At 56.5% G+C, this 22,457-nt stretch overlaps 1 protein-coding gene and 1 long non-coding RNA gene across 4 annotated transcripts in view; one reads left to right on the top strand and one right to left on the bottom strand.

Moving 5' to 3' along the window:
• The first annotated feature begins 549 nt into the window (after nt 1-549).
• Nucleotides 550-6,508, top strand: LOC311437340. The gene is made up of 3 exons (XR_014693413.1): nt 550-719; nt 1,001-1,082; nt 3,073-6,508. It is a non-coding gene; the product is annotated as an uncharacterized lncRNA (long non-coding RNA).
• A 581-nt stretch (nt 6,509-7,089) lies between these two features.
• Nucleotides 7,090-22,457, bottom strand: part of DUSP8 (dual specificity phosphatase 8) — a 35,208-nt gene continuing 19,840 nt past the window's right edge. For 2 of the 3 annotated variants that reach the window (XM_084519631.1, XM_084519632.1), the window contains exons 4-7: nt 10,955-11,121; nt 8,950-9,109; nt 8,627-8,750; nt 7,090-8,221 (exon numbers count right to left, since the gene is read on the bottom strand). In XM_084519631.1, coding sequence (XP_084375757.1) covers nt 7,126-8,221; nt 8,627-8,750; nt 8,950-9,109; nt 10,955-11,121 — 1,547 coding nt within the window. In that variant the 3' untranslated portion in view covers nt 7,090-7,125. Of the gene's footprint in view, nt 8,222-8,626; nt 8,751-8,949; nt 9,110-10,954; nt 11,122-16,894; nt 17,315-22,457 lie in introns of those variants that run through there. The other variant, XM_084519633.1, reaches the window with a different exon arrangement.

The following is a 22,457-nucleotide window of genomic DNA, read 5'->3' on the forward strand; positions in this document are numbered from 1 at the left end:
TACCGCTGACAGACGGTATTTCCACTCAGACACCGAGCGCGGGGCTCTCAGCCAAACAGAAGAGTGTGGCTGGGGAGCAAAATGAAGGCGTTGAAAGCATCTCCAGTTTTGGGGAGCCCCCCATTACTGCAGAGCCACTAGTGAAAGGGGCATCCCCTCCTTTCTCCCATGCCACCTGTGTCCATAACATGGCCCCTCCAAATGGTAGGGCCATCCCTCGTGCTGGGGTGCCTTCTGCTTGGTTTGTGGTGGGAGGCAGTTTGCATCCTTCTCCCGGTCAGGCTGCTGTTCCCCAGGATGCTGTCCCAAGCCACCTGGCTCTGCAGTCCACCTCAAAGCTGTCCCCAAGCTTGTCTTGCATTGTCTCCCTCTTTCTGCCTGTAAGGCACCCTGATAGGGTGATGCCCATCAGCTGGGCGCCCATCTCCTCTCTCACCTGCGGCTCCCCACCTGAACCCAAGCCCTCTGCACCCAGCAGGGACCCCAGCAGCATCTCAGCTCTGCCAGGGTTAAAATCAGGCAGCGTGGTGCATCGTGAGCGTTATCTGCATCTGCTGCTGCTGAGAGCAGGGTGTCTCACCCCCTCGTGCCGTGACACTGTGGAGGAGAGGAAGGAGAGCAGCCATACAAAGCATCCCTTTGGCATCCCATGGGAGAGGACCTGCAAGGGGACCAGGACCCTTTGACAGCATGGGATTAGGGGCCAGGACTTCCCCCAGGTACTCTGCCTTCTTGTGTGGCCTCTGGCAAATAGCCTGCCGTCTTTGCTCCAGGTTTCCTATTTGCAAAAACTGGGCTGAGTGTGCTCCTCCTCTGATTTGCAGAGCAATCTGGGGCTGGTAGAGCCAATCCTCATCTGCAGGGGTGCATGGGAAAGGAAAAATCAAGCCCAATAACAATAATTACTTTTCTCCTTCCCATGGGTGTTGTAAGGATTAGCTCATGTTTAGCAAAACTCGCTCTAAGTGCTAAGCATTATTAATGTCTTGGATTGCTCCAGGAGCAAATGTGGCTTTCCAGGGAGTGACGTTTTTTTTCCCCTTTGCTGGCATGGGGCCGCAAGGGAACCATCGCAGCCCAAGGTAAGTGCCATCCTTCTGCTGCTGGGGCAGTGTCTGTAGCGCAAGAGCAGTCCTCACACCTGAAGTTCTGAGTCAGGAGGGGAAAACACCTTGTGGTTCAGCCCCAGCAAACACTCCCTAAACCCCAGCGCTATGGGAAGGGCTGGGGGGTCCGCCGCACCCTCTGCTGCCACACTGGGGACATCCCGGCTGCGGGGACCTTTGGGACAGGGCTGGCTTTGGGTGACCCCTTCTCCCCGCGCTGACTCAGCCGTGCCCCCGCGGTGGGTGGCCGCGGCCCCGGGTGGGACGCAGCGAAGGTAGAGGCAGCGCTGGCTGGCGAGCTTTCAAAGAGGCCACAAGCTAAATAAATAGACGGCAGCCCTATTTCAGTGGCTGCTATATTTAGTGCAAGGAACATTTATTTATAGGCTTGGCAGCCATTCCGAGTCAATAAAAGCCCGAGAGCTGGAAAAAGGACGTTCCTAGGTTTCTCGTTGCAGTAATGGTTTGCGCCGTGCAAACCGCCAGGAGGGGCAGGGGGAGGAAAGTGCTCGGTGGCTGCAGCGGGGTGAGGGGAGCGGGCTCGTGGGAGGCAAGGGGATCTAGCTGGGGTGCAGCTTCAGCATCTGCTGGGGGCTGGGTATCCCCTCCGTGCTCAATAACAATAATTGCGTGGCTTGATGAGTGCCGCAGCTTTCTGGAGCCAGCGCTGCGGGGAGCCTGCTCACGGCTTCTCCTCCCTCCAAGGTAAACTCCTGGCAGGGGACACGAGGAAATGTTCCTGAGAGCCTCTGCTGAAACGGTGCCACCAGCACGGTGGGAGCCACAGACCATTATACACCCCCAGCCTGGCCGTTCGCCTGTCTGTGGGTCCACGAATGCCCCAATTAGTTTTTATCCCCCTGCTCGCTCAGCTGTGAAGCTTATTTCTGCTTCGAATTAATTCAGCTCCAGCCATGGGGCCCTATAAATACGTGTGGGTCTGGCTGTGTGTCCAGCTCTCCACCAGGTCTGGTGGATGCAGCCAAAAATCCGTTGCCAACCCCAAAACAGGACCCTCCAACCCCATCCCAAAAAGCCCCCCCACAAACCAAGGCCGACACCAGCTGTTAAAACACCTATTTGGGTATTTATTACAACACGCCGTTCCAAAATACAAAAAGAAAGGAAAAGAAAGAGAGGGTAGAAAAGCCCTGCTGCTAGCAGGAAATAAATAAAATAAAGAGGGGGCAGGGGCCGGGTGTCTCTCTGGGTCCGAGGGGGCAGGACGGAGCTGCCTTCGGTCACATTGACAGTGACGGAGGGAACATGGTGTGGCCGGTGGCCGGAGCATCTCTTCCCTGCTCAGGACCCCATGGTGGATGCAGACCCCATTCCCATGCTGTGGTCTTTGGGGAAGGGCCCGATCCTGTGGGGATGCTGGCGGGAGCTAAGCCTGAGGGGCACCTGCCCACTCCCTCCCCGTCCGCCCCGAGCGTGGTGAGGTAGGAAGGGTGATGCCGGAGCAAGACCCCAGGGGTTCCCCATGGGATCTGGAGAGTGGGGTGAGACCTGAGCTCCGGCACGGTCTCGGAGCAGCCCCAGGAATGAGTCCAGCACGGGGCGATGGGAAGGAGCCCAGCACACGACGAGGCGAAGTCGCGACAGACGGCGTCTGGGCTGCGTTAAGCCCCTGGGATCAGGCTGACCCTCCCGGGGCACATGGTGCAGGGCGTGTTTCACACCGTGGTGCAGACAGGGTTCCTCTTCCCTTCCCCTCATGTCTCCTCCTGGCACAATGTTCCCCTTCCAGTCTCCCCGCAACCTCTGAGCTGTGTAAGGATGGGGATTAAAAAAAAAAAGGACTAGTCTCTGCCTGCTTGTGGTGCCCTGGTTTATCAGTCCCAGGTGGAGGGAGGCCGCTCAAACCAGAAAAACCCAGGGCACCTCGCTGGGACGGAGCACCAGGGCTGAGCGGGGTGAGCGGGGGCTTGGCAAACCCTCTGACCCACACCCCACTCCCCTCCAGGTGAAGCTGCAGCCTCGAGGTGCAGCCAGAGAAGAAGGTGAGAGGACCACGAGCTGGAGGGAGCTGCTTCGGTGAGCTGGATGCCCCTCGAAGCTAACACTTGAACCGTTTCTCCATGCAGCTCCCCGGCCTCGGTGCCAGCGTGTTCCTGCCCCTTGCAGACAGGCAGCAGAGGGGGGAGAGGAGCCGCAGGAGGGAAGGGAAGAGTTAAGAGAATGGGACTGCCCTGGGTTCGGGTGTCCTTATGCCCTTGGGACACATCCCGCTCCAAACCCTCCGACAGGGGTCTGTCCGGGCAGCGTTTGCCTCTTCTGGCCCGGGAGCAGAGAGAAGGTGTGATGGGGCCTTGCGTTTATTCACAACAGAGAAACAAGGAGCAACATACAAAGAGTAAGAAGCAAAAAAGTACAGAATCATAACCGTAATAATCATAATAATAATCATAAATACTCAAATCTATCATTCATAGATTGCAATGACAACACTGATAGCTTATTATCATTAGTATTAAGAGTGGTAGGGGGAACAGGACAGCGGGAGGGGGTTCTGTGGGGGCACAGTCTCCTAAGGGGCAGACATAACAGGGATGAAGGTCCAAAGAAACAAAGAGAAGGGCTGGGAAGGCAGCAGGGGCTGGGGACGCTGCTGCCGAGGCTAGGGACGAGCCTGCTCCAACCCAAGCCTCTGGCTCGGTGTTGCCGACCTGGTCTCTGCCCTCCCTCCAGCTGTGCTCAGCCTCCAAGCTGCGGCTGGGAACGGTCCTGCCATGGGGCTCAGGGAAGGGCACCGTGTCCCTCCTAGCCTAAAGGAAAGCTGAGGGTTGGTCTGGAGGGACCTTTCCTCTCCTCTACCCTCACTCCTGCCACCACAAGGGCATCCATCCTCATCGGATCGGGGTGGAGAGCCCGTAAAAAGGCTTGGCCACGAGATGATGAGGAGGGCCACCAGACCACATGTCCATCCTCACGGTAACTCTCTGGTTCTCGGACAAAGTGGTCCACCAGGCAGAGCCTGATTTAAAAAAACACTGAAGTTAATTGCAAGCCCCTTGGTGACCCTCATGGCTTTGGGTCAGCACTGGCACTAGACGATCAGGCAGAGCTGCCCCATCAAGGGGTGTTTTCTGGATGCAGCCTTAAAAATATTGCACATGAGAGGGCTTCTGGTGCACACACCCAGCATTAAGGGGAAGAATGAATATGAAATACGTCAAAGGAAGGCTGCAGAGGTGGGTGGTGAATGTCTCCTGGCAGCTATGATCTATCTATGAGTCTTAAAAGGTTTCTTTGTGCTCTGGTTTCAGAGGAGAGAGCAGCCCACAGAGCCTCGAGCAGAGCTGAGGAGCATCCAGGAGCACGGCAGGGTGGAGATGACAAAACGCAAACCACATATCTGCTTCTTTGCAGACATTTAGTGTCTCATCTACACCACTCTCCCCTTCCTCCTTGACTTAGTCCAGCTGCTTTTTGGCTCCCATAGCACACCACGTCTGCTAACAGGATGAGTTATACGAGCCCTTGCTACTGCCTCCTGTCATCCTCCCACCTGGCCGTGCCAACCTGTTGTCCTTTTCCTATTAAATCACTTGAGAAGTCCCTTACTCCTCCCTTCACCGGCCAAAGCCCACCTAACACATTCCTGCCAACAATTTGTCTGACCTGAGCTGGTACCAACCCTCGAGGACCATGGGATGGGCTTGAGAAGAGGTGCCACCACCCAGAGCAGCAGGAGACAATGGGCAGAGAATGACTTCGTCTACCTTTTGTGGCCAGGAGGGAGAAATTTTTCAAGTTCCAATGAGAACACAGCACAAATGACGGGCAGAAAGGGTAGATTGTAAATGAGGTTGATGAGGTTGTCGTCAGGATGAGGTTGGCAGAGCAGGCAACAACGAGCAGGGTGTGAGGGGCTGAAAACTGAGCAGGCAAAGGCTGAAAAGCCCTGGCGCTAATTTTCCAGCATCATCACTTTCTCAAACCATCAGGTTAACTTGTGGCCACACGGCTAGGAGGAGGAACGCTCTTTCTACCTACTCCAAGGTTCAGGTCGGCAAGACTAAGCTGGTTTGAAGCGTTTGCTGGAGGCAATGATGGATGATGGTGTGCTCTTAAGGGACCTTGGGGTACCAGGCAGGAGCACATGGGAGCTCCCCAGCATGACCTCTTTGAAAAAACAGGAAAAATAAAGCCAAGCCGAGGACAGCAAGGAGCCTCCAGGGAGGCTCACCTCGGCTGTGGACATGCACACAGAGGCAGAGGAGTTCAGGGAGCAGGCAGCTGGAGTGAGCTGCCCCTCCGCACATCATCGCAGCCCCGCGTGCCTCTGGGCTGCATTCACCTTTAAACCTGAGATTGCTTGTTTTTGTCACGTGTAGCTGGATCTAGAGAGAGAAACGAACAACAAGAGGAGGAACGAGGGGAAGGAAGAAAAAAATTGTGCGGATCCAGAAAAGAAAAATTGCTCAAAGGATGACACAGGACACGGACACGCACGAACGGAGACCCCTGAGGTATTAGCTTTGCAAACTAGCGCGAGACAAGGGAGAAAGCAAAGACAGCCACAGGGAGAGATGTGCTTTGCAGCAGAGGCAGCTCAGTGCCTACAGCTCCAGAAAGCAGCTTCTCAGCAAGCCTGAAGTCGGGCTTTGGAGGGGCAAGGGCTTGGCTCCCCATGGGTATGGGCAGCTGGGAAGGGGGGAAGCACCCGCAAACACATTCCCCCCAAAAAAACTCAGCCCAGGAGTTTCAGGGCTGGGGACAGCAGGCAAAACACACCCACCATGAAATCCCAACCATCAGCGACCTCCCCTCCTGATGCTGCAGCGGCATCGGATGCCTTCCTCTTCCCCACGCATCCCCAGGGATGCCCAGTGCCCTTCCCTCCATTTCGGGTGACTCCCTCCTCTTCCTCTCCTGCCAGGAAGGGCAGCCCAGGGGAGGGAAGGATGGGGTCGATGGCTGGGATGGGGATGATGGTCGGGATGGGAATGATGTCTGGGATGGGAACGATGGCCAGGACGGGGATGAGGAGAAGTAAACAGGGACTAAGAAAAGGGGAAGAAGCGGCAGCAGCTTCCAGAAAGGGAAGTTTTCTGGCTCAGTTTGTGTTGCAAGAAGATTTTACATCTTGCTTGTTCACTTGTTCGTTTCTAGAAAAAGTGCTCCGAAGAGTTTTCTGTCCCCTTTTCGCTGCACCCGGAGGGAATGGGGGAAAATCTTTGTCGTCGACATGAGCTATAGAAGGAGCCACAGGCCTCAGATATTGCTTAGAAACTCGTATTTCAGATTTAAATACCATACACAGTAAAAATAGAGCTGAAAGTACCGCCCCACATTGTCTGCAAATCATTGCCAGAATGAAACAGCTTCAATAAATTAAAAACAAAACAAAAAATTGAAATATTATTTACGTCTCAATAAAAATCGCAGTAAAACCATTTACCTTTTTTTTTCTTTGTGTGTGTGTGTGTGTGTGTTCTTTATATTATATATAATATATATTTATATATGTATAGGGCTGCTCTAGTGCAGCATCTTTAGGATACTCAGCCAGAGAAACACGGGGGCGCATGCTTAGTGCACCGGGGTGCAGGGAGGGGGTGGCTGGGATGCCCCTTCCCCACCTTGACGGAGCGGTGCTGTGCCCCGTCCCCATGGGACCATGTCCCCCCCCCCCAAGTCAGGAGCAGGCTCTGCTCATCCTCCCGACCCCAAATTGTAATTCCTGCCCCTTCCCTCTTGAATTTTACACCCCAAATTTGAGCACGGGGCTCTGAGGGCTGCTCTCCTGTCACCGCTCCATGTGCAAAAGCCCAGGGTGATGTACCCAAGGGCTGGGGTAGGAGAGAGGGACCAGGATGGGAATGGGGGGGACACTAAGCATTCACCATGATGTTTCCTGACTGTGGATTCATTCCTCTTTGCTTTCGTTTTGGCATGTGCGCTCCCGAAAATGCGCACACGGGTATAAATACTCCCCACCCGCCCTCCCCATGTCTCTCCCCATCTTAAATATCCCCCCCCCCAGTTGCTCTCCAAGCACCCGCGATGGGTGTCAGGACACCTCGATGATCTCCATGCTGCCCGAAAAGCTCGACTGTTTGCCTATTTTGCCCAGCTCTTCCCGGGACCTGCCCTCGGACATGGTCTCCTCGAACTCCATCTGGCAGCTCCTCCTCTTGAACTGCTTCTCGGCGCCAGCCTCCTCGTGCCAGCTGTGCCTCCCGTCCCGCGCCTCTGCCCGCTGCTTGTCCCTCAGTCTGATCTCGCAGCTCCCCGGCACCCCGTTGCACCCGAACGGGGGGTACGGGCTGGCGCCGGTGAACAACGTCCCACCGCTGGTGCTACCGCCGCCACCACCACTGCCACCGCCGGCTGAGTCCGTGCCGAAGTACCAGCCTCCTTCGGAGGACGGGGTGCTGGGGGACTCCAGGTGGACGCCCCCCCAGGAGCCGTTGGAGGATGGTGGTGGGCCAGGAAGGCTGAGCCTCGGCGGCTGCTGGAGGCTCTCCTCCGTCCCGGGGCTCTTGCGGGCTGTGCCGACGTTGAGGCTGAGCCCGTGGGCTGGCGAGCCCGCCGCGTGCCGGTGTTTGCGCCGCTGCCTCACCTTGGCCTCCAGCAGGAGGTCGGGACCGCTGGGTCGGTCGGGGCTGTCGGGCACTGGGGAGAACTGGCCATTTGGCCCCGAGGGGCTGTCCAGCTTGCAGAGTTTGGGGGCTTCCCCGGTGCTGGGGGGACCCGGAGGGTCCTGCCGCAGGCCAGGGGAGTAGGCGGATTTGATGTCCAGGGAGAAGGAGCGTTTCAGGCGGTTGGTGTCCTGGATGCGCTCCGAGGAGAGGTGCAAGCCGTTTAGTCCCTGCTGCAGCGCTGTGGGCGACAAGATCTTGGGAGGCCCACCTTGCCTCTCAGGGTCGCTGGGGGGGGGTGCGGAGGTTGTGCTTCTCGGTGCCTCCTCGACCTTCTCTGAGGTAGACGGTGCGGGGTGCCTGCCGCCCTCGGACACCTCGGCTGGGTCCTGCGGGGCCTCTCCCTCTCCCCGGTCGCCCTGGGCTTTCAGGGCCTTGAGGAGCTTCAGGCTCCTCTCGTACTCCAGGAGCTGGCCCAGGAAGTTGAAGTTGGGTGAGATCGACGGGCGGCGGTCCTTAACGAACCTGCCGAGAAGTGCAGACAACCCTGGTTGGTGTTTGGTCCTTCAGTGGGTCACCCCTACCCTCTCGGTCTCTTTGGGGCATCATCCAGGACCTTCTACCAGACCCCCCGAAGAAAGGAGTTTTGGGGAACCTTTACCCTTTAGGCCTTGGGATGCTCTAGGGTAAAGCTGGCACTGCTCAGACTCTGGGGTTTTTACTCCTCCCCACCTCATTTTACTGCTCCCAACCTTCCTCCATATATGCACTATGTGAAGGGAAGGTTTCATTTGGTTTCACCAGGACTCAGCCAAGGCAAGACAAAACTTCAGGGAGTTCCCACCCTCTCCTTCTGGGCAGAGATGGCTTCCCTTCCCTGGGCTGAAGCACACCAGCACGACCCCTCCCCATCCTCCAGGGAACTCTTACCTGTAAGCATCGTCTGACGACATACCCATGGTCTTCATGATGTAGGCGATGGCAATGGTGGCTGACCGGGAGATCCCTGCCAAGCAGTGCACAATCACCTGGCAGCTCGACACCTTGGCCTTGTCTGGAGCAAGGTAGAGGAAATGGAGAGAAAAGTGTTGATGAGGTGAGCAAAATGGCTCTAGCCTCTCTTCCCAGCCCTCAACCCCCCATGTGTGAAAGGACAAGGGTTGCGGGGAATAAGACCGTGGAGGAGGCCAGAAGAAAAGTCCAGGTTTTGAGGGCCAACTGAAGGGTCTGTAAGCATTATAATGAAAGCTCACCAATGAATTCAATGGATTTGTCCAGCCAGGGAAGCAGCTTCTCACAGTAGTTGTCATTGACAGGAATGCGCATGAAGTGACTATCACAGATGAAGTCTGGCTTGGGACAGGAGTTGCTGGCGTTGAGGACGTAGCTTATCCCGTTCTGCGTCATCAGGTCCTGGTGGGAAAGAGGGGATCGAACAATTGGCTGAGTTCAGCTGCCACAGAGTGCTGCTGATCTGGCTCTCCACACGCTCCCTGCTGTTACCCATCCCAGTATTTTTTCCCCTGTGTCTCCTGCTGCTTCTTGGCCTAGCTGAAGCTACCATCAGCCCGTAGATGCTACCTGGCTGATGCTCAGCACAGACTGGCTAAGAAGGATGTGCCCATTTAGATGACATGTTTGAAACTCAATAGATCTTTACTTTGGCCCACTGGTATGACCAAAGAGTCCTGGAAGAGGGTCCTGGAAGAGAAAGCCCGAGTACCCCAGTATGAAAAGAAGAATGGGAAAATGTAAGAAAGAAAACCAATGAAAACTCTCACTGAAAGCTCAGAAAGAACCAGTTCAGAGAGGGAGGAGGCACCGCACCAGAGGAGTGGGGTGAGTTATCAGTAGCACCCTATGTTAACCAATATTGGCCCATTTCTTTGCTCTCGATCCATACAGAAACACATCGGGAGTTCTCAGGTTTGCTAGATGTTCACAGTTCTTCACTAACTCGTGCTGAATTCAGCTCAGAAGAGGCTCACATAAACCACTGACTTCAGGCTCTAGCCACCGATACCTCAGAACACACGTTCTTCTCTGGTTCACAGAAGGAACTGACTCTTCTCGCTTTCTGACTCTGGAGAGAACCTGGACCCGTTTTCTGTTACTTTTCTGCTTCAACCACTCAACAGCCATCATCACTGCCTTTGTTTCTGATTCAGTAAAATGCCATGGCACAGAGGAGATGTTAGAAAATGAGGATCAGATAAAAAATTGCAAGGAGGGGGTGACCCATGGACCACCCCTCAGGGAACTGGCTTGCGGGGTGCTGCATCAACACCAAACTCTGTTCCTTCCTTCCTGGGACAAAGCCAGCTTTGTCCGTATGTGTTGCTGACAGAAAATTCATGGCTGTCCTTCCCCTTCCCATCAGATCACACATCATCTGTATAACCAAGGGCAGGTTGCACATAAAAACGGGGAACATCTGTGCCAGCTGCCTGGCCTGCACTACTTCAGGGAAGACCTGGAATTAAACAGGAGGAGGAAAGAAATATGGGGATAAAGGAGTCCTTTCACACATCAGGGGAGTGCCTGGAGCAGCCACCTGGGACCTCTGCCTTGAGACATGCTGGAGAGGAGAAGCGTTGCCTGTGTGCAATGTCTGCACTTGACCCTGCTCTGCTGCCTACTGACGGAGCATCTGCTGGCCACCTCACTGCCATGCTGGCAGAAAACACGGCTCCAAAAGATGAACAGAACCCTCTGAGGAGTTGGGGAGGAAAGGAAACCATCAGTTTTCTTGCCTGACATTGGCTCCTCAGGATATTTTGGCTGCGGCTCTCTGGTGGCCAGTCCCTGCCCGCCCCAGCTCGCGGCAGGGCCGTCCCCAGCAGGCTCTGAAGGGCCCAACCTCAGCTTGATGGAGCCAGCCCAGCTCCCAGGCTCACATTCTTGGCATTTTTCTCTTTCATTTCCTTCTGCTCCCTGTATATGATTTCTCTCTCCCTCCTTTCTCTTTCCACCCCCCTCCATTGCCCCGGTCCCTCTCCCTGCTCCTGCCTGGGGCGAGGACGCCTGCCTGGCTCCCTCCTGCCTGCAGTAGGTGCCCAGTGGCATTTTAACTATGATTTCTCCTTTCTTCTCACTGTTACTATTTTTCCTCTAAACAAAATTCCTTCCCTGCCATGCCAGCACTGTTAAAAAGGCAGCATCCCTCTGTTCTCCTCTCTCCCTGCAGCCAAACGTTGCCCACTTTTGGGTCGCCAAACAGAGCCCTCTCCCAGATGTGTCCCCTCAGGGGGGCTGTACCTTGTTCAGGACGTCCTTCTGGGAGCCCAGGTAGAGATGTGGCAGGATGCGTGTGGGGCCGACGTTGGCCACAGGCAAGCACGGCTGGGAGATGCTCATCGGCAGGATGGCAGCAGGCTTCCCCTCGCAGAGCCCCGGGAAGCAGGATGAGAAGGTGGCAAAGCCTCCTGCAGAGAAAACAGGGACATTGAGCTCACAGCAGCCAGGCTGGGACCATCGGGACCTGCACCCAGAGGGCTGGGGACGAAATGGTGATAATCCCCGACAATGAGAGCAGAGCTTTGCAGAGCAAAAAGCCAACAACCATCATTACCCTGGGGACTCCACCAATTTCCTAGGCACTCCCTTCCAATGCTTGGCCACCCTCTCCATGAAGAATTTCTTCCTCATGCCCCATCAAAACCTCCCCTGGTGCAACTTAAGGCTGTCTTGCACCGCCTCCTGCTCCTCACGACTTCATTTAAATGACAAGGACAGAAAGTCCTTGAGGACAATGAGGATCACTTTTGGATAGCAAAACCCACCGGGGCAGGATGACTTGGCGAGCTCGCACTGAGCAAGCCCAAGCCTGGGACTTCTGAGCAGACCAGCACATGGGAACCTGCAGGCCATTGCACTCGAGCTGGGAACATCATCCTCACGCAATCTGGCAGTGACACTGCTCACAGATTTCCTGCCTTTCTAATGGCCAAATGCTGGCCTGCTCTGCACAGCGGCGCTAATTAGAAAAGGAAGCCTGAAAAAACAGAGAGGGGGATGCGGCGTAGGTTTTGCCAGAAGGGGAGAAATTTAATTTCTCTTGAACAGATTTCCTTGCCATTTTTCATGGTCTGGCCTTACTGAATGTGACAGCAAGCCTCACCCAATGTACTGCACCAAGCTGTGGGTGGCAGCTTGGTGCAATGGAGAGCACCTGGGTGGTACCAGCCCAGGCAGCCTCCCCAGCGGTTTTCCCTGTCATGCAGGTGAGTAGATGCAGCCTGACAGAAGCCAGAGAAGACTTTGAGGTTTGACTGCCTTCAATTGTTATAGGGACCTGGACACCTCTGTGAGACCCTTCTGAAAGTCTCAGCCTCAGGATCCAGCACCACAGGAATCCCTGCCCATCTCTGCAGCTGAACAAGACATTTTAACAAGCCTTCACTAACGACCTTTCCATTCAGTCTCTCCCCTTGGAGAGAGGGGAGCTTTGGCACACTCAGTTTACCCTCTCCAGGCCCTTGCATTTCTGCTGATCCTCCTGGAGCACTTCCCTGGCTGCTGCTGTGGCACCCAGGATTGGACAGGGTATGACTGGCCCTGCAGACAACCCACCCACCACATTTGGGAGGTGAAGGTGATGGAGAAGCCAGAGCAGCACATGAAATCATGCTCATGCTGTCCTCCATCACCATCTCTTTGCATCTTGGAAGCCACAGCCTCCTCCAGGGGAGCATCTCCTGCATCAGCCCCAGGAGAAGGTGTCCTCCAACCGACCTTTTCCTCCTTTGCTTAAGTCTTCCTGGTGCCTAACACCAGCCGCAGCATCCAAACCTGGCCCAGCCAGGCGGCGAAGAGTTAAAGCACCTTATCATCTTCTCCAGCACTTCCTTTTCCCTGGCTCCCTCTGAAATGACATCACTTCTCAACTGGGGCATTAAATCAGAGCGAAGGAAGGAGGCCCAGCGCAGGTGCAGCGCAGCTCCGGTTACCGCTCGCCCCTGTGCTGCGTCCCCGTGGCCAAGGAGCATAAATCACCACCCCACGCACATTTGGGTGCCACCCCCAGCTCGAGCTGCCACACGTGGGGCTGCTGGGGCAGACCACAGGATGGGGAAGTGGGGGCAGAAAGGTTTGCATGGTGGGGAAGGGGTCTAATGGGATGCATGTTTGACTTGCGTACAACAACGTGGAGGGTTTGGCAAAGAAATCCAATGTGCTCATGGGGAGTGGGGTGCACGTACAGCCTGTGAGCAGTGCCTCCTCTGTTCCCCAGCCTCTCGCCCTCGTTCATACCCATCAAGAGCCGCCTGAGGCTGCCTACGGCTTCAAATCCCTCTTCCAAAGCCAGGAGCGGGGTGACCTCATAGCTGCAGCAGGCCAGGACATGCTGCTGCTCGCCGGCGTCACCGTCTCCCCCTCACCCGCCTCTGCCCAGGGAAGCACCACCAGGAGCACAGGGGGCTCGCTGGCCCCAAGCAAACCTCCCTGGGCTGTGCCCCTGTCCCTCCTGTCCTCATTTCCCCCATGCTCACCACCAGCTGCTTGGGGGAAACCTTAGAGTCGGGCACCCGCCGCTGGTCCGACCTCGCCGCGGCGCTCACCCCACCCGCGCTGGCTGCTCCAGCATGCCTCGCATTTTTAGAAAGCGAAGCAGCTCTCCCAAACAATCCCAAAGGCGGTGAGTGTCCCTGGCAGGGCTCCCACCGATACCTGGGCTTTCCCCTCCGTACCCTGGGCCACGGCTTTGTTCGGAGAGAGCAGCAGTGCCCAGCGGTCTTCCTTTCTCTGGGCACATTGGGAATTAGGCTCGGGAAGGATTTCTAGAGGTGAAGTGGGTGCTTAAGGGTCTTTGGTACCTTCCTGATGCTCCCCTCCAGCCTGGCTTGCTGGTGAGGAGCTGCTCCCAGTGCAGCATGGACACACAGTCTGCTGGTGGGTCCTCAGGGCTATCAAAATCATTCCCACCAAAAAACAGTGTTTTCATGGCAAAACTTGGCATTTCTGTGTCTCCTACAGTCACCTGTGTCAGGTGGAGGTGAGGGACGGGGACGATAGGACAAGTGGGAGATGTCTGGGTGCAGATGCTCCTGCTGGAGATGAAGGAAGGAGCCAAAAACCAGCATTACGTGGGTGCTGGGGAAGGCTGGGGGATGAAAACAACCCCCCAGATTTTGGGGGCTCATTCAGCAAAGCCCCTGGAGAAATAGCCCTTAGCAGCGTCACCCCCAGCCTCGCTCTGCAGAACCCTGGGGATGAGGTGGTCCCTGGTGACAAACAGAGGGGAAAAAAATACGTCTTCCCAGTTCCATCCTCCTCTTCACCAGGCTCCCCCCAGAGCACGTCAGTGATGAAAATGGATTTGTTGGGGTCCTGCCTGGGACATGGAAGGCGATCAGAAGGTGGGAGAGGCACCGGGAACCCCTCCACTGCCTTGGCTGTCACCTTCTGGTGGTCTCTGGGGACATTCAGCTCATGTTATGGGCAATGCCACAGACATTGCCCCTCACCTGCAGGTCTCCAGCCCCATGGAGTGTCCCCAGCCCCACGCGTCTCCTCAATACCCCTCAGGGAGCAAGCTCTGTATGTGCAGTGCCCCACCGAGCCACTGGGACCTGTCCTTGCCACCAGCCTCCTGTGTGCACGGCCAGCCCAAAGGCTGCCCATAAGGAAGGGGGAGAGGTGACACGCCACCCCGCTGTGCCACCAGCCTTCATCAGCACGGAGGAGGGAAGCAGGCACAGCCAGAGCCGCAAACCCCATTAAAGAGGGGCATTATAGCCCACCCTCCTTGCTCCCGCAACGGGCGTTAAGAAGCTGCACGGGGCTTCCCGGGCAGGTGCTGGAGCTTTCTCAGCAGCCTGGCACAGCCCCAAGAGCCTGCCAGATAAAAGCCCAGCAAGCCCAGGGATGCTGCTGTCCCCGTGCTGGAGCCTCCCCCCCACCAGCTTGTCCCCCTTAAACCTCCCGAGAGGAGGCTGAGAGAGGCTGGCCTCTGCCCGGCTCTCATTAAGATGCCTGCAGTGGCTGGCAGCCGCTGCCAGGGCGGCACGTGGCGAGGGGCAGCAGGCACGCGAGCCAGCACGCGTCTCGGCTGCTCCAGCGGCGCTGGCTCCCCCCCGGCTGTGCCGGCTCGGCAGCCGGGCTGCTGAGCTGCTGAGCAGCCCCAGAGGTGGGCAGGGGGCTTTGGGAGAGGGTTTCCAAAAGCTGGGAGCATTAAGGATTTCTGGAGTGACACGGAGGTGGCTGCCCTCCTCTGTGGTTTTTGTTCAGCTGCTGTGACTGCTCCCGAAGGCGAGGATGTGTGCCTAAAGTGATGCATTAACGCTGGACCGAGGCATGGCAGGGGATGATGAGGGCTTGGGGGGGGATGTAAAACCTCGGCCCTTGACCGTGTTGTGCCCGGCATCTTGGCGGCAGGTTAAATGGAAGGAAGGGTGGTGGCACGGCACACGTCATCCCCAGAGCTGCTGGGAAAATCCCTCTCTGCAAACGCCGGCTCCCTGCCTCTCGTGCTGGGTGGGAGCCTGCTCACGCCGGCGGTGTGATGCAACGCTGCTTACTGTCACCCTTACTCACCGCACTCCAGGAAGCTCCTGGGGTTTCTCAGAGCTTCCCGATGCTTAGGAAATGCTGAGTTTTCCCCCTGCCGTCCCCGTGCTGTTTTCCCCACTGACAATGCCCGGTGCAGTCCCACCGGGTGAAATCTCGCTGTGCTGCAGCCTGGCCAACTCGCCCTCTCCTGGCTGATGCTCTCCTGGCTGCAGCAAGGGATAAACTGCCTCCCTGTTACACCCTCCATCAGTGCAAAGCAGGCTTTTTGCACTAATCACTGCTAAACCAAATCCTGCAACGTCCCTCTAGGTCTACCCCAGCTAGCCATGTGCAAGGGCCCTCTCCAGCTTTTTCTGCTCCCACCCATCTCCATGCAATGCTCATTCCATCCCCTGCTCATCCATCTCCCTGCTCACACCGCATCCCCCTGCTTCCCCCTCTCCATCCTGCTCAGCCTTTGTGCCCGGGCTCTGCTTTCACCCTCCCTTCATTTGGCACTGAATTTCATCACCCCCACTGCCAGCTCCTTCTTTCTTTTTCCTTTTTGTTTTTTTTTTTTCCCCAAGCGGTCGGGATGAGAGAGCCGATGAATCAGCCCTGCTCCTGATTCACGTGAATTCCCCATTTCCCAAAGCGTCACCCCCAGCAGCTTTGGGGTGACCTCACGGACCGGTCCCAGACCCCCACCTTGCCTGCTCCCACTGCCTGTCCCTCTCCCTGCTCCCAAACGAGCAGAGAACTTCCTTAAAAAAAAGGAAAAATGGCAGAAAGGAAGCCCTCCACCCACACAAACACAGACACGCTCCCAGAGCTGCTGGGCTTGATTTTCCTCTGGTGACTGTGTCTGCTTTGGACCAGCCTTACTCGTTCTAAGTAAAGGAAAATGTGTCATTTCCAGGAGTGACTTATTACTAATGACACCATCACTGGGTTATGTGGTTCGTGCCACAAAAACCTGTCAGGCACTTTTAGCAGGCTCCCATTTTAAGTGGTGATGGAGGGGAAGTTTCTTGATTCAACCATTCGGTAATCTAGGTCATCCCAGGCTCGGCGTGTTTTTAAGCTGCTCCACTTAATATCTCCTTCCTCCGCTTGCCCTTCACCCTGGCACTGCAAAACGCCGCCGAGCCCGTGTCTGAACGCAGTCCCTCTGCAGCCGGGCGTGCAGCAATCGCGCTAGTGAAGCGAAATGGCTCCGCCGGGCAGCTGCAGCGCCGCAGCGCCGTTTTGTTCAATCGCTCCTCGCACACCTCTCTGCCCTCGCCCATCCTCGTCCCCGCGCGCTCCCCTCGCGTCGGTGCTCTCCTCCGGGGATGAGGATGCGGCACCCTCGGTGAGCCCTGCCGAGGAGGTGCCACAGGACAGAGCCTGCCCCGGTGCCCACGGAGCAGCACCGCGCAGTGCCTGGACGCGGCGCCCGCATCCTGCTCGCCTCCAGCTGCCTCCCAAATGGCTCCTGCCCATCGCCCGTGGCTGGACGTGCGTGCTCTCGCCCCCTCCAAATGCTCGCTGATCGCCTCCATGTCCCTGCTCGCCGGCCGCCTGCTCTCTTTGTATGGGCAGCCATCGCGCTCCGCTCCCCGTCAGCCACTCTCCATCCCCCGGGCGAAGCGGGGACAGGCTGCGTGTCCCCCCTCTTCCCCCTCCGTCCCCATCGGAAGGAAAGGAGCCGGCCGGCTGACAAACCTCGCATGTCCCTGCTCTCCTTCATCCTCCGCACCCTTATTTTCAGCTTCATCTGCCCCTCGTGCATGTCTGTCCAGAACTGGTCCTCGGCCGGGGCGAGCATTACGTCCACAGGCATCCAGGCAGCTGGGCTGCGGCTCGCGGGGGCACCTCTCGCCCTAGCAAAACAACAGCTGGCGGGCAAAAAAAACCCCGAAGCCACCTCGCCAAAAAAGCAGCCCCCGCAGCAAAGCACCGAAAGCCTCCCCCTGCGCCAGCTTTCAAGGAAAAATTAAAAAAAAAAAAATCACAAGAAAAAAAAACAAAAAACTAAAAAGATAGGAGCGGGGCTGGGGGGGGGACGGCTTTGCCCCTTCCCCTGCCTGCTCTGCGCTGGCTCCCTGCGCGTGCGGCTCCCGCTCCAGCCTGAATGAGCTCAGCACATGAGCAGCAGCCCTGCTGATCCATCCACCACGGCGGCTCATAGCTAACGGGTCAGGCATGCAACCGCATTCCTTACTCAGCACACAGACACGCAGGATAACTCAGGGGCTGCGCGCCTGACATATGCTTTGCTCGCTGCTTAAAGGCACAACAGCTCTTTTCCCTCCCGCCCTGGCCAGTGGAAAGGCTGATGGAGAGCGGCAGGATGCGACCACGCTTCCCCCCCCCTCCCACCCCCAGCTGCTGCAGGAGGACCCGTGCGTCCTGCTGGATTCGGTCCTGACGGGTTAATTTGGGGACAGGGGGTTGGAGGGAGGAAGCGCTGGGGCTGGTGACAAAAGCGATGTGCCAGCGGGGTGGCTCTGCTGCCCCTCAGCATCCCTGCGGGACCCCACAGGTGATGGGCACCCCATGGCTGTGCCCTTCCCCGTGCTGCGGGCACAACGTGGTCCCATGGGGGTGGTCAGCTCTGAGCCCCAGCACAAGGAAGGGAAATGCTTCCACCTCCATACCAAGGGGGAAACTGAGGCAGAAAGGTTAAAACTACTTCTCCGCTGTATACCAGGAGATGGTGCAGGACACAGCCTGGGACCTGACCGTCAGCTCATCCCTATCCTCAGACCTTGGTGGCGTCTCCACCAAGAGTGGCACCCATGGCGGACACCAGTCCTGGAGTGGTCTCACACAGCCAGAGACCCATGAGCCTCAACAACTGCAGGGGAAAGGTTCTTGCCATGGGATGCTCATGGCTCCATCCCACCCAGACTTATCTGCCTGGTCCTGGAGGAGCAAGAGCATGGGTTGGAGGAGATGCATCCTCCCAACCAAAAGTGCAAGAGGAGGCATTTATGAATGGCCTTCCCCAATTACACTGGGGTCTGTCCCTGCACGGCGACTTCAGAAGCAGGTGAGGGCTGGCGAGTGCTCTGCTCTGCATGTGTACGTGGGGGAGAATTACTTACACCCCCTTTTTCCACCTGTGGGACCCCTTAATATGTCTCCACGCTGCTCCTTGCAAGTTTATGGGTCTGAGCCCAGGCCTCCAGAAAATCATTCAGGATTATAGTAAGCGGAGGAGGCGGGGGGGGCACGCATTGTGCCTTTGAAAATCTGCAGCTTTACGGGCTGAAAAAGCCCAGGCTGAGCCATATGTGAGTGACTTCAGTGTTTTTCCTTTGAATGACATCACATGAGATGAGGTCATCGGCATTAACTAAGAGCTCTCCCCTCCCCCCCGCCCGCCTTCCCACCCCGCGCGGAGCCAGCCTCCTAACGAGCCAGCCTCCTAACGAGCCTTGTTGTTGTAACAAATACGGTTTGATGATTATCAGATGTGGGGCAGAGGTTGGGGAAAATTCAAAGCGTGCTCCAGCGGGACTGGGAGAGAGGGGAGCTGCGTTCCCCCCAAAGCAACACTGGGTGAGCGGCTCCTGCCACAGCTCGCCTGGGTGTGCAGGGTGCCACCGCTCTCGGTGGTGGCCCCGTGTTTGCCACCCCTGTCCTCGCAGTGGAGGATGCAGAGGGCAATGTGAGATGCTGGTGGGCAGCATGGACGGCTGACGGTGCTGGAGATGCCTTTGCTACTGCTGGGCCACAGCAGTGGAGACATTTCTGCCACCACTGCCATCACCATCTCCATAACCAACTCTATCACCATCTCCACCATCATCTCCATAGCCAACTCCATAGCCAACTCCATCGCCATCTCCAAAGCCAACTCCATTGCCATCTCCATCACCATTTCCATCATCATCTCTATCACCAACTCCATTGCCATCCCCACCACTATTTACATCACCATCACTATCTCCATTGCCAACTCCATTGCCATCTCCACTGGCACCTCCATGCCGGTGGGCAGTTTGGCTGTGACCCATTGCTTTTGGAGCTCTTCTGGGGTGGAAACCTTCAGCAGACCACACGGGGGGCGGTGATGCAGGAAGCAGCTGGTGACATTGGGAGTGCCATCCTCAACCTGACCCACCAGCAGCCCACAGGCATGTGTCTGCCTTCCCTTGCTCCCCTCTGGTTGCCTCTGGTGGGGACTGACTCACTCAGGCTTGCAGAAGCCCAAGGCACAAGTTATTTTGGTACGGACAGATGCCTTCAGGTTGTGTTTGGACCCAGTTTTCTGCACAGAGCTGCTGGCAGCCCCAACCAGGAAGCTGGGCATGGCGCCTCCAGGAGGAGGTGGTCAACCAAGCGGAGATGCTACCTGCAGCCACCTTTCCCCAGGCAGCGCGCTCCTCCCCGTTCCCTCCTGCCTATGGTCTCCTGGGCAGTGGCCAGCGTTTCCTCTCCCCACCCCGCACCAGGACATTGCCAGAATCGTGGTCGCCGGCCTTCACACGTGGGATGTCAGGGCCTCAGGAAAAGGGGAGGCAGGTTTCTCCAAAGGAAGGAAATCATAACTGGGCATGGGTTCCTGCCCATTGCGATCTCCTCCTGGGGAAGTTTCCTTCCTCCCTCCCTCCTGCTTTCCAGAAATGGGAAATGAAATTACACGATGACTTTTGAAGCCTTGGCAACGGGCAGGCTGCTCTTCCACGGCCCTCATCTCCTCCCTTTGCCCCATCCCCGTGTGCCATTTTGCTCGCCTTTTCTGGGTCCGATTGTTAAAAACGCGGCCGGGGAGGGGGAAGGGAAGCTCCACGGGGTAATTATAGAATCGGGAAAACAAGTTGTCTGACGACAGCGTTGCTAAACAGGGAGGTTTAGAGCATAGGTCTGGAATACAATCAGCTCACACATACGTGACCTAGCTTAACCCCTCCCAGGGATGCAGCTGCTGGTCCCTCTGGGGCCAAAACCCTTGCAGGCATCTCCTGGCCATAGTGGAGGGGTGGGAAGAGGCCACCTCGCCCCTCTGCAGGGATGCAGGGCCACATCTGGGCTGGATGGCCAGGGCTGGACACCGGTACCTGCCGGGATGGGCCTGGAGGGCGAGAGTGCAGTGTGGCAGCATCCCAAAGGCAGCCAGCACTGCAGCATCCCTGTCCTGCCCTGGCCACCACGGTCCCCCACGGACCACACTCTCCATGCATCCCTCTGAATATCTGGGCAGTTACAGACAGCTTCCCACTTCACCTCCACGAGCATCCTCAGGCCTGTGTACCCCGCAGAGGCTCTGCTGGAGCCCAAGGACCAAATTCATCAGCTAGCACGGAACAAAGCACTTCCCGCAGCAGGGAGCTGCTGCTGCCCCATTTTGTCATCTGAGCTAAACTCAAAAGTATGGGTGTTTGGGGTATTTTTTTCGTTGGGTTTTAGACAATGTTTTCTGAGCTCCTTTTAGGACTGTCCCTATGCAGAAAAAAAAAGAAAGAAAAAAAGAAGTGTTTTTCTTTTCTTTTTAATCATCTTCCCCCACATCCTTGTTCCTAGAGTAATTCCAGCCAGTGCTGAGCCCAGTCAGTACTGAGCAGCTCAGATCAACTCTTGCAGTGGAAATTCCCTTTTCTTTTTCACTACTTGTTTCATCCGCTCTGAAGTCACCTGGCTTTGGAAGATTCCCTTGAAATTCCCCGATTCTCAAGTCTCCTAAATAACTGCCCCAGGCTTGCGAATGAGATCAGCCCCCTCCAGATCAAGCCCACTGAATGGTTACAACTCTGTGGCCACTGTCGCCCTTCAGTCTTGATGATGATGATGATGATGATGGGAATGAGCCTTCTCTCCTCTCTTCTCCCCAGCTCCCTGGGGAGGGCAGGGCTTACCCCATAGGAAGAGGAGGGACCTCACCAAAAAGCAGATGGAGTTTCCAATATAACTCATCCCATCGTGCTCCCAACTCCACTGACTCCCTGACACCTAAATTTCCAATTTCCATCTGCTTCTCCTGGTTGAGCCATCTCCCCAGCCTTGGGCAAAAACTGGACACCCATTGCCAGCTTTTAGCTCCACTGGAGAGGTTCCTCAAGAGACCTCCTCCAGCAGGGAAGACCAACAGGTTGAAACCAAACGCCATCGCTGTTCCTGGCCATGGCACTGCTGGGCTGGAGAAGACCTGGGCCAGGGCCAGCATGGCCAAGGAGCCTGGCGGGAGGAGGATGGAGAGGGGAGGGCTGGGAGGGATTTCTCACTGATGATATTGTTACATTCTTTCCGAATCCTGGGAGTAAACAGCCGCTCCAAATTTAGAAAGAACAGGGCTGGAAAATTTAAACATTCCTTGAAGAATTGGTACAAACGGCGAGGGGGGCGGGGGGCTGAAGATGATCTCACACGCGCTCCCGAGCCAGATGAAAAGCTCATGACTGGAGCTCGGAAAGCAAGCGAGGGGCCTGTTTCAGGTCGGTGCGCGACACTACACGGATAAAGCACGGATAAACCTGGACCAGAGAGAGCCTGCGCCGTGCGGTGGGACCAGCACTGCCCCCACCCTCCAGGTGAGCCTCCGAGGGCTCCCCACCGGTTTCCTCCTTGCTCCATACTGGGACCAGTGGCCACACACAGCTAAGCGGTGCAGCAAAAAGCACCGCCATCCCCAGAGCCCTGCTTGGTCCCAGCATCATCCCGAGGAGCATCCCTCGCCCACCGCTTCGCTCGGCTGCGGAGGAGGCCAGGGAGATTTGGCTCCGCTCGCTGCCATTCAGCGAGGAGCCGGGGATGCTCAGCACCCGGCAGCTCAGCACCGCGCCGCGGCTCTGGCCGGGCTCCAGCACAAGAGCTGGCATCGCTGGAGCCATCAGCGGCCGATGGAGCCAGACTGCTGCCGCTTCATAAACAGATAATGGCTGTTAATAAAAACAAAGCGGGAGCTTGCAAAGGGGGAAAAAAAAAAAAAAGCAAAGCAAAAAAAAAGCAAAAAAAAAAAAAAAAAGCAAGGGTTTGTGCTGAAATAAACAAAGGTTAAAGAACAGTCAGGCTCCTGAAGGAATAGCAAAGCTGGGCTGGAGGGAGGGAGGGGGCATTACGTAATGCAGGAAAAATGTTGGCTCCATTCAGTTTTCCACCACTTCATGTGATGTCAGGAAAACCATATAAATCAACAGGCTTTCTGCTCCCACGGATGGAGGGCAGCAAGCAGCACTATTTATACTTACACAATTAAAAAAAAAAAATGTAAGGGGGGGGAGAGATGATGATGATTTGCAAGACTGGGAATAATTGACTCAGATTCCTCCTTCCGAGCCCTGCT

Source organism: Aythya ferina, assembly GCF_964211825.1.
Source record: "Aythya ferina genome assembly, chromosome: 5".
Classification (NCBI taxonomy): Eukaryota; Metazoa; Chordata; class Aves; order Anseriformes; family Anatidae; genus Aythya; species Aythya ferina.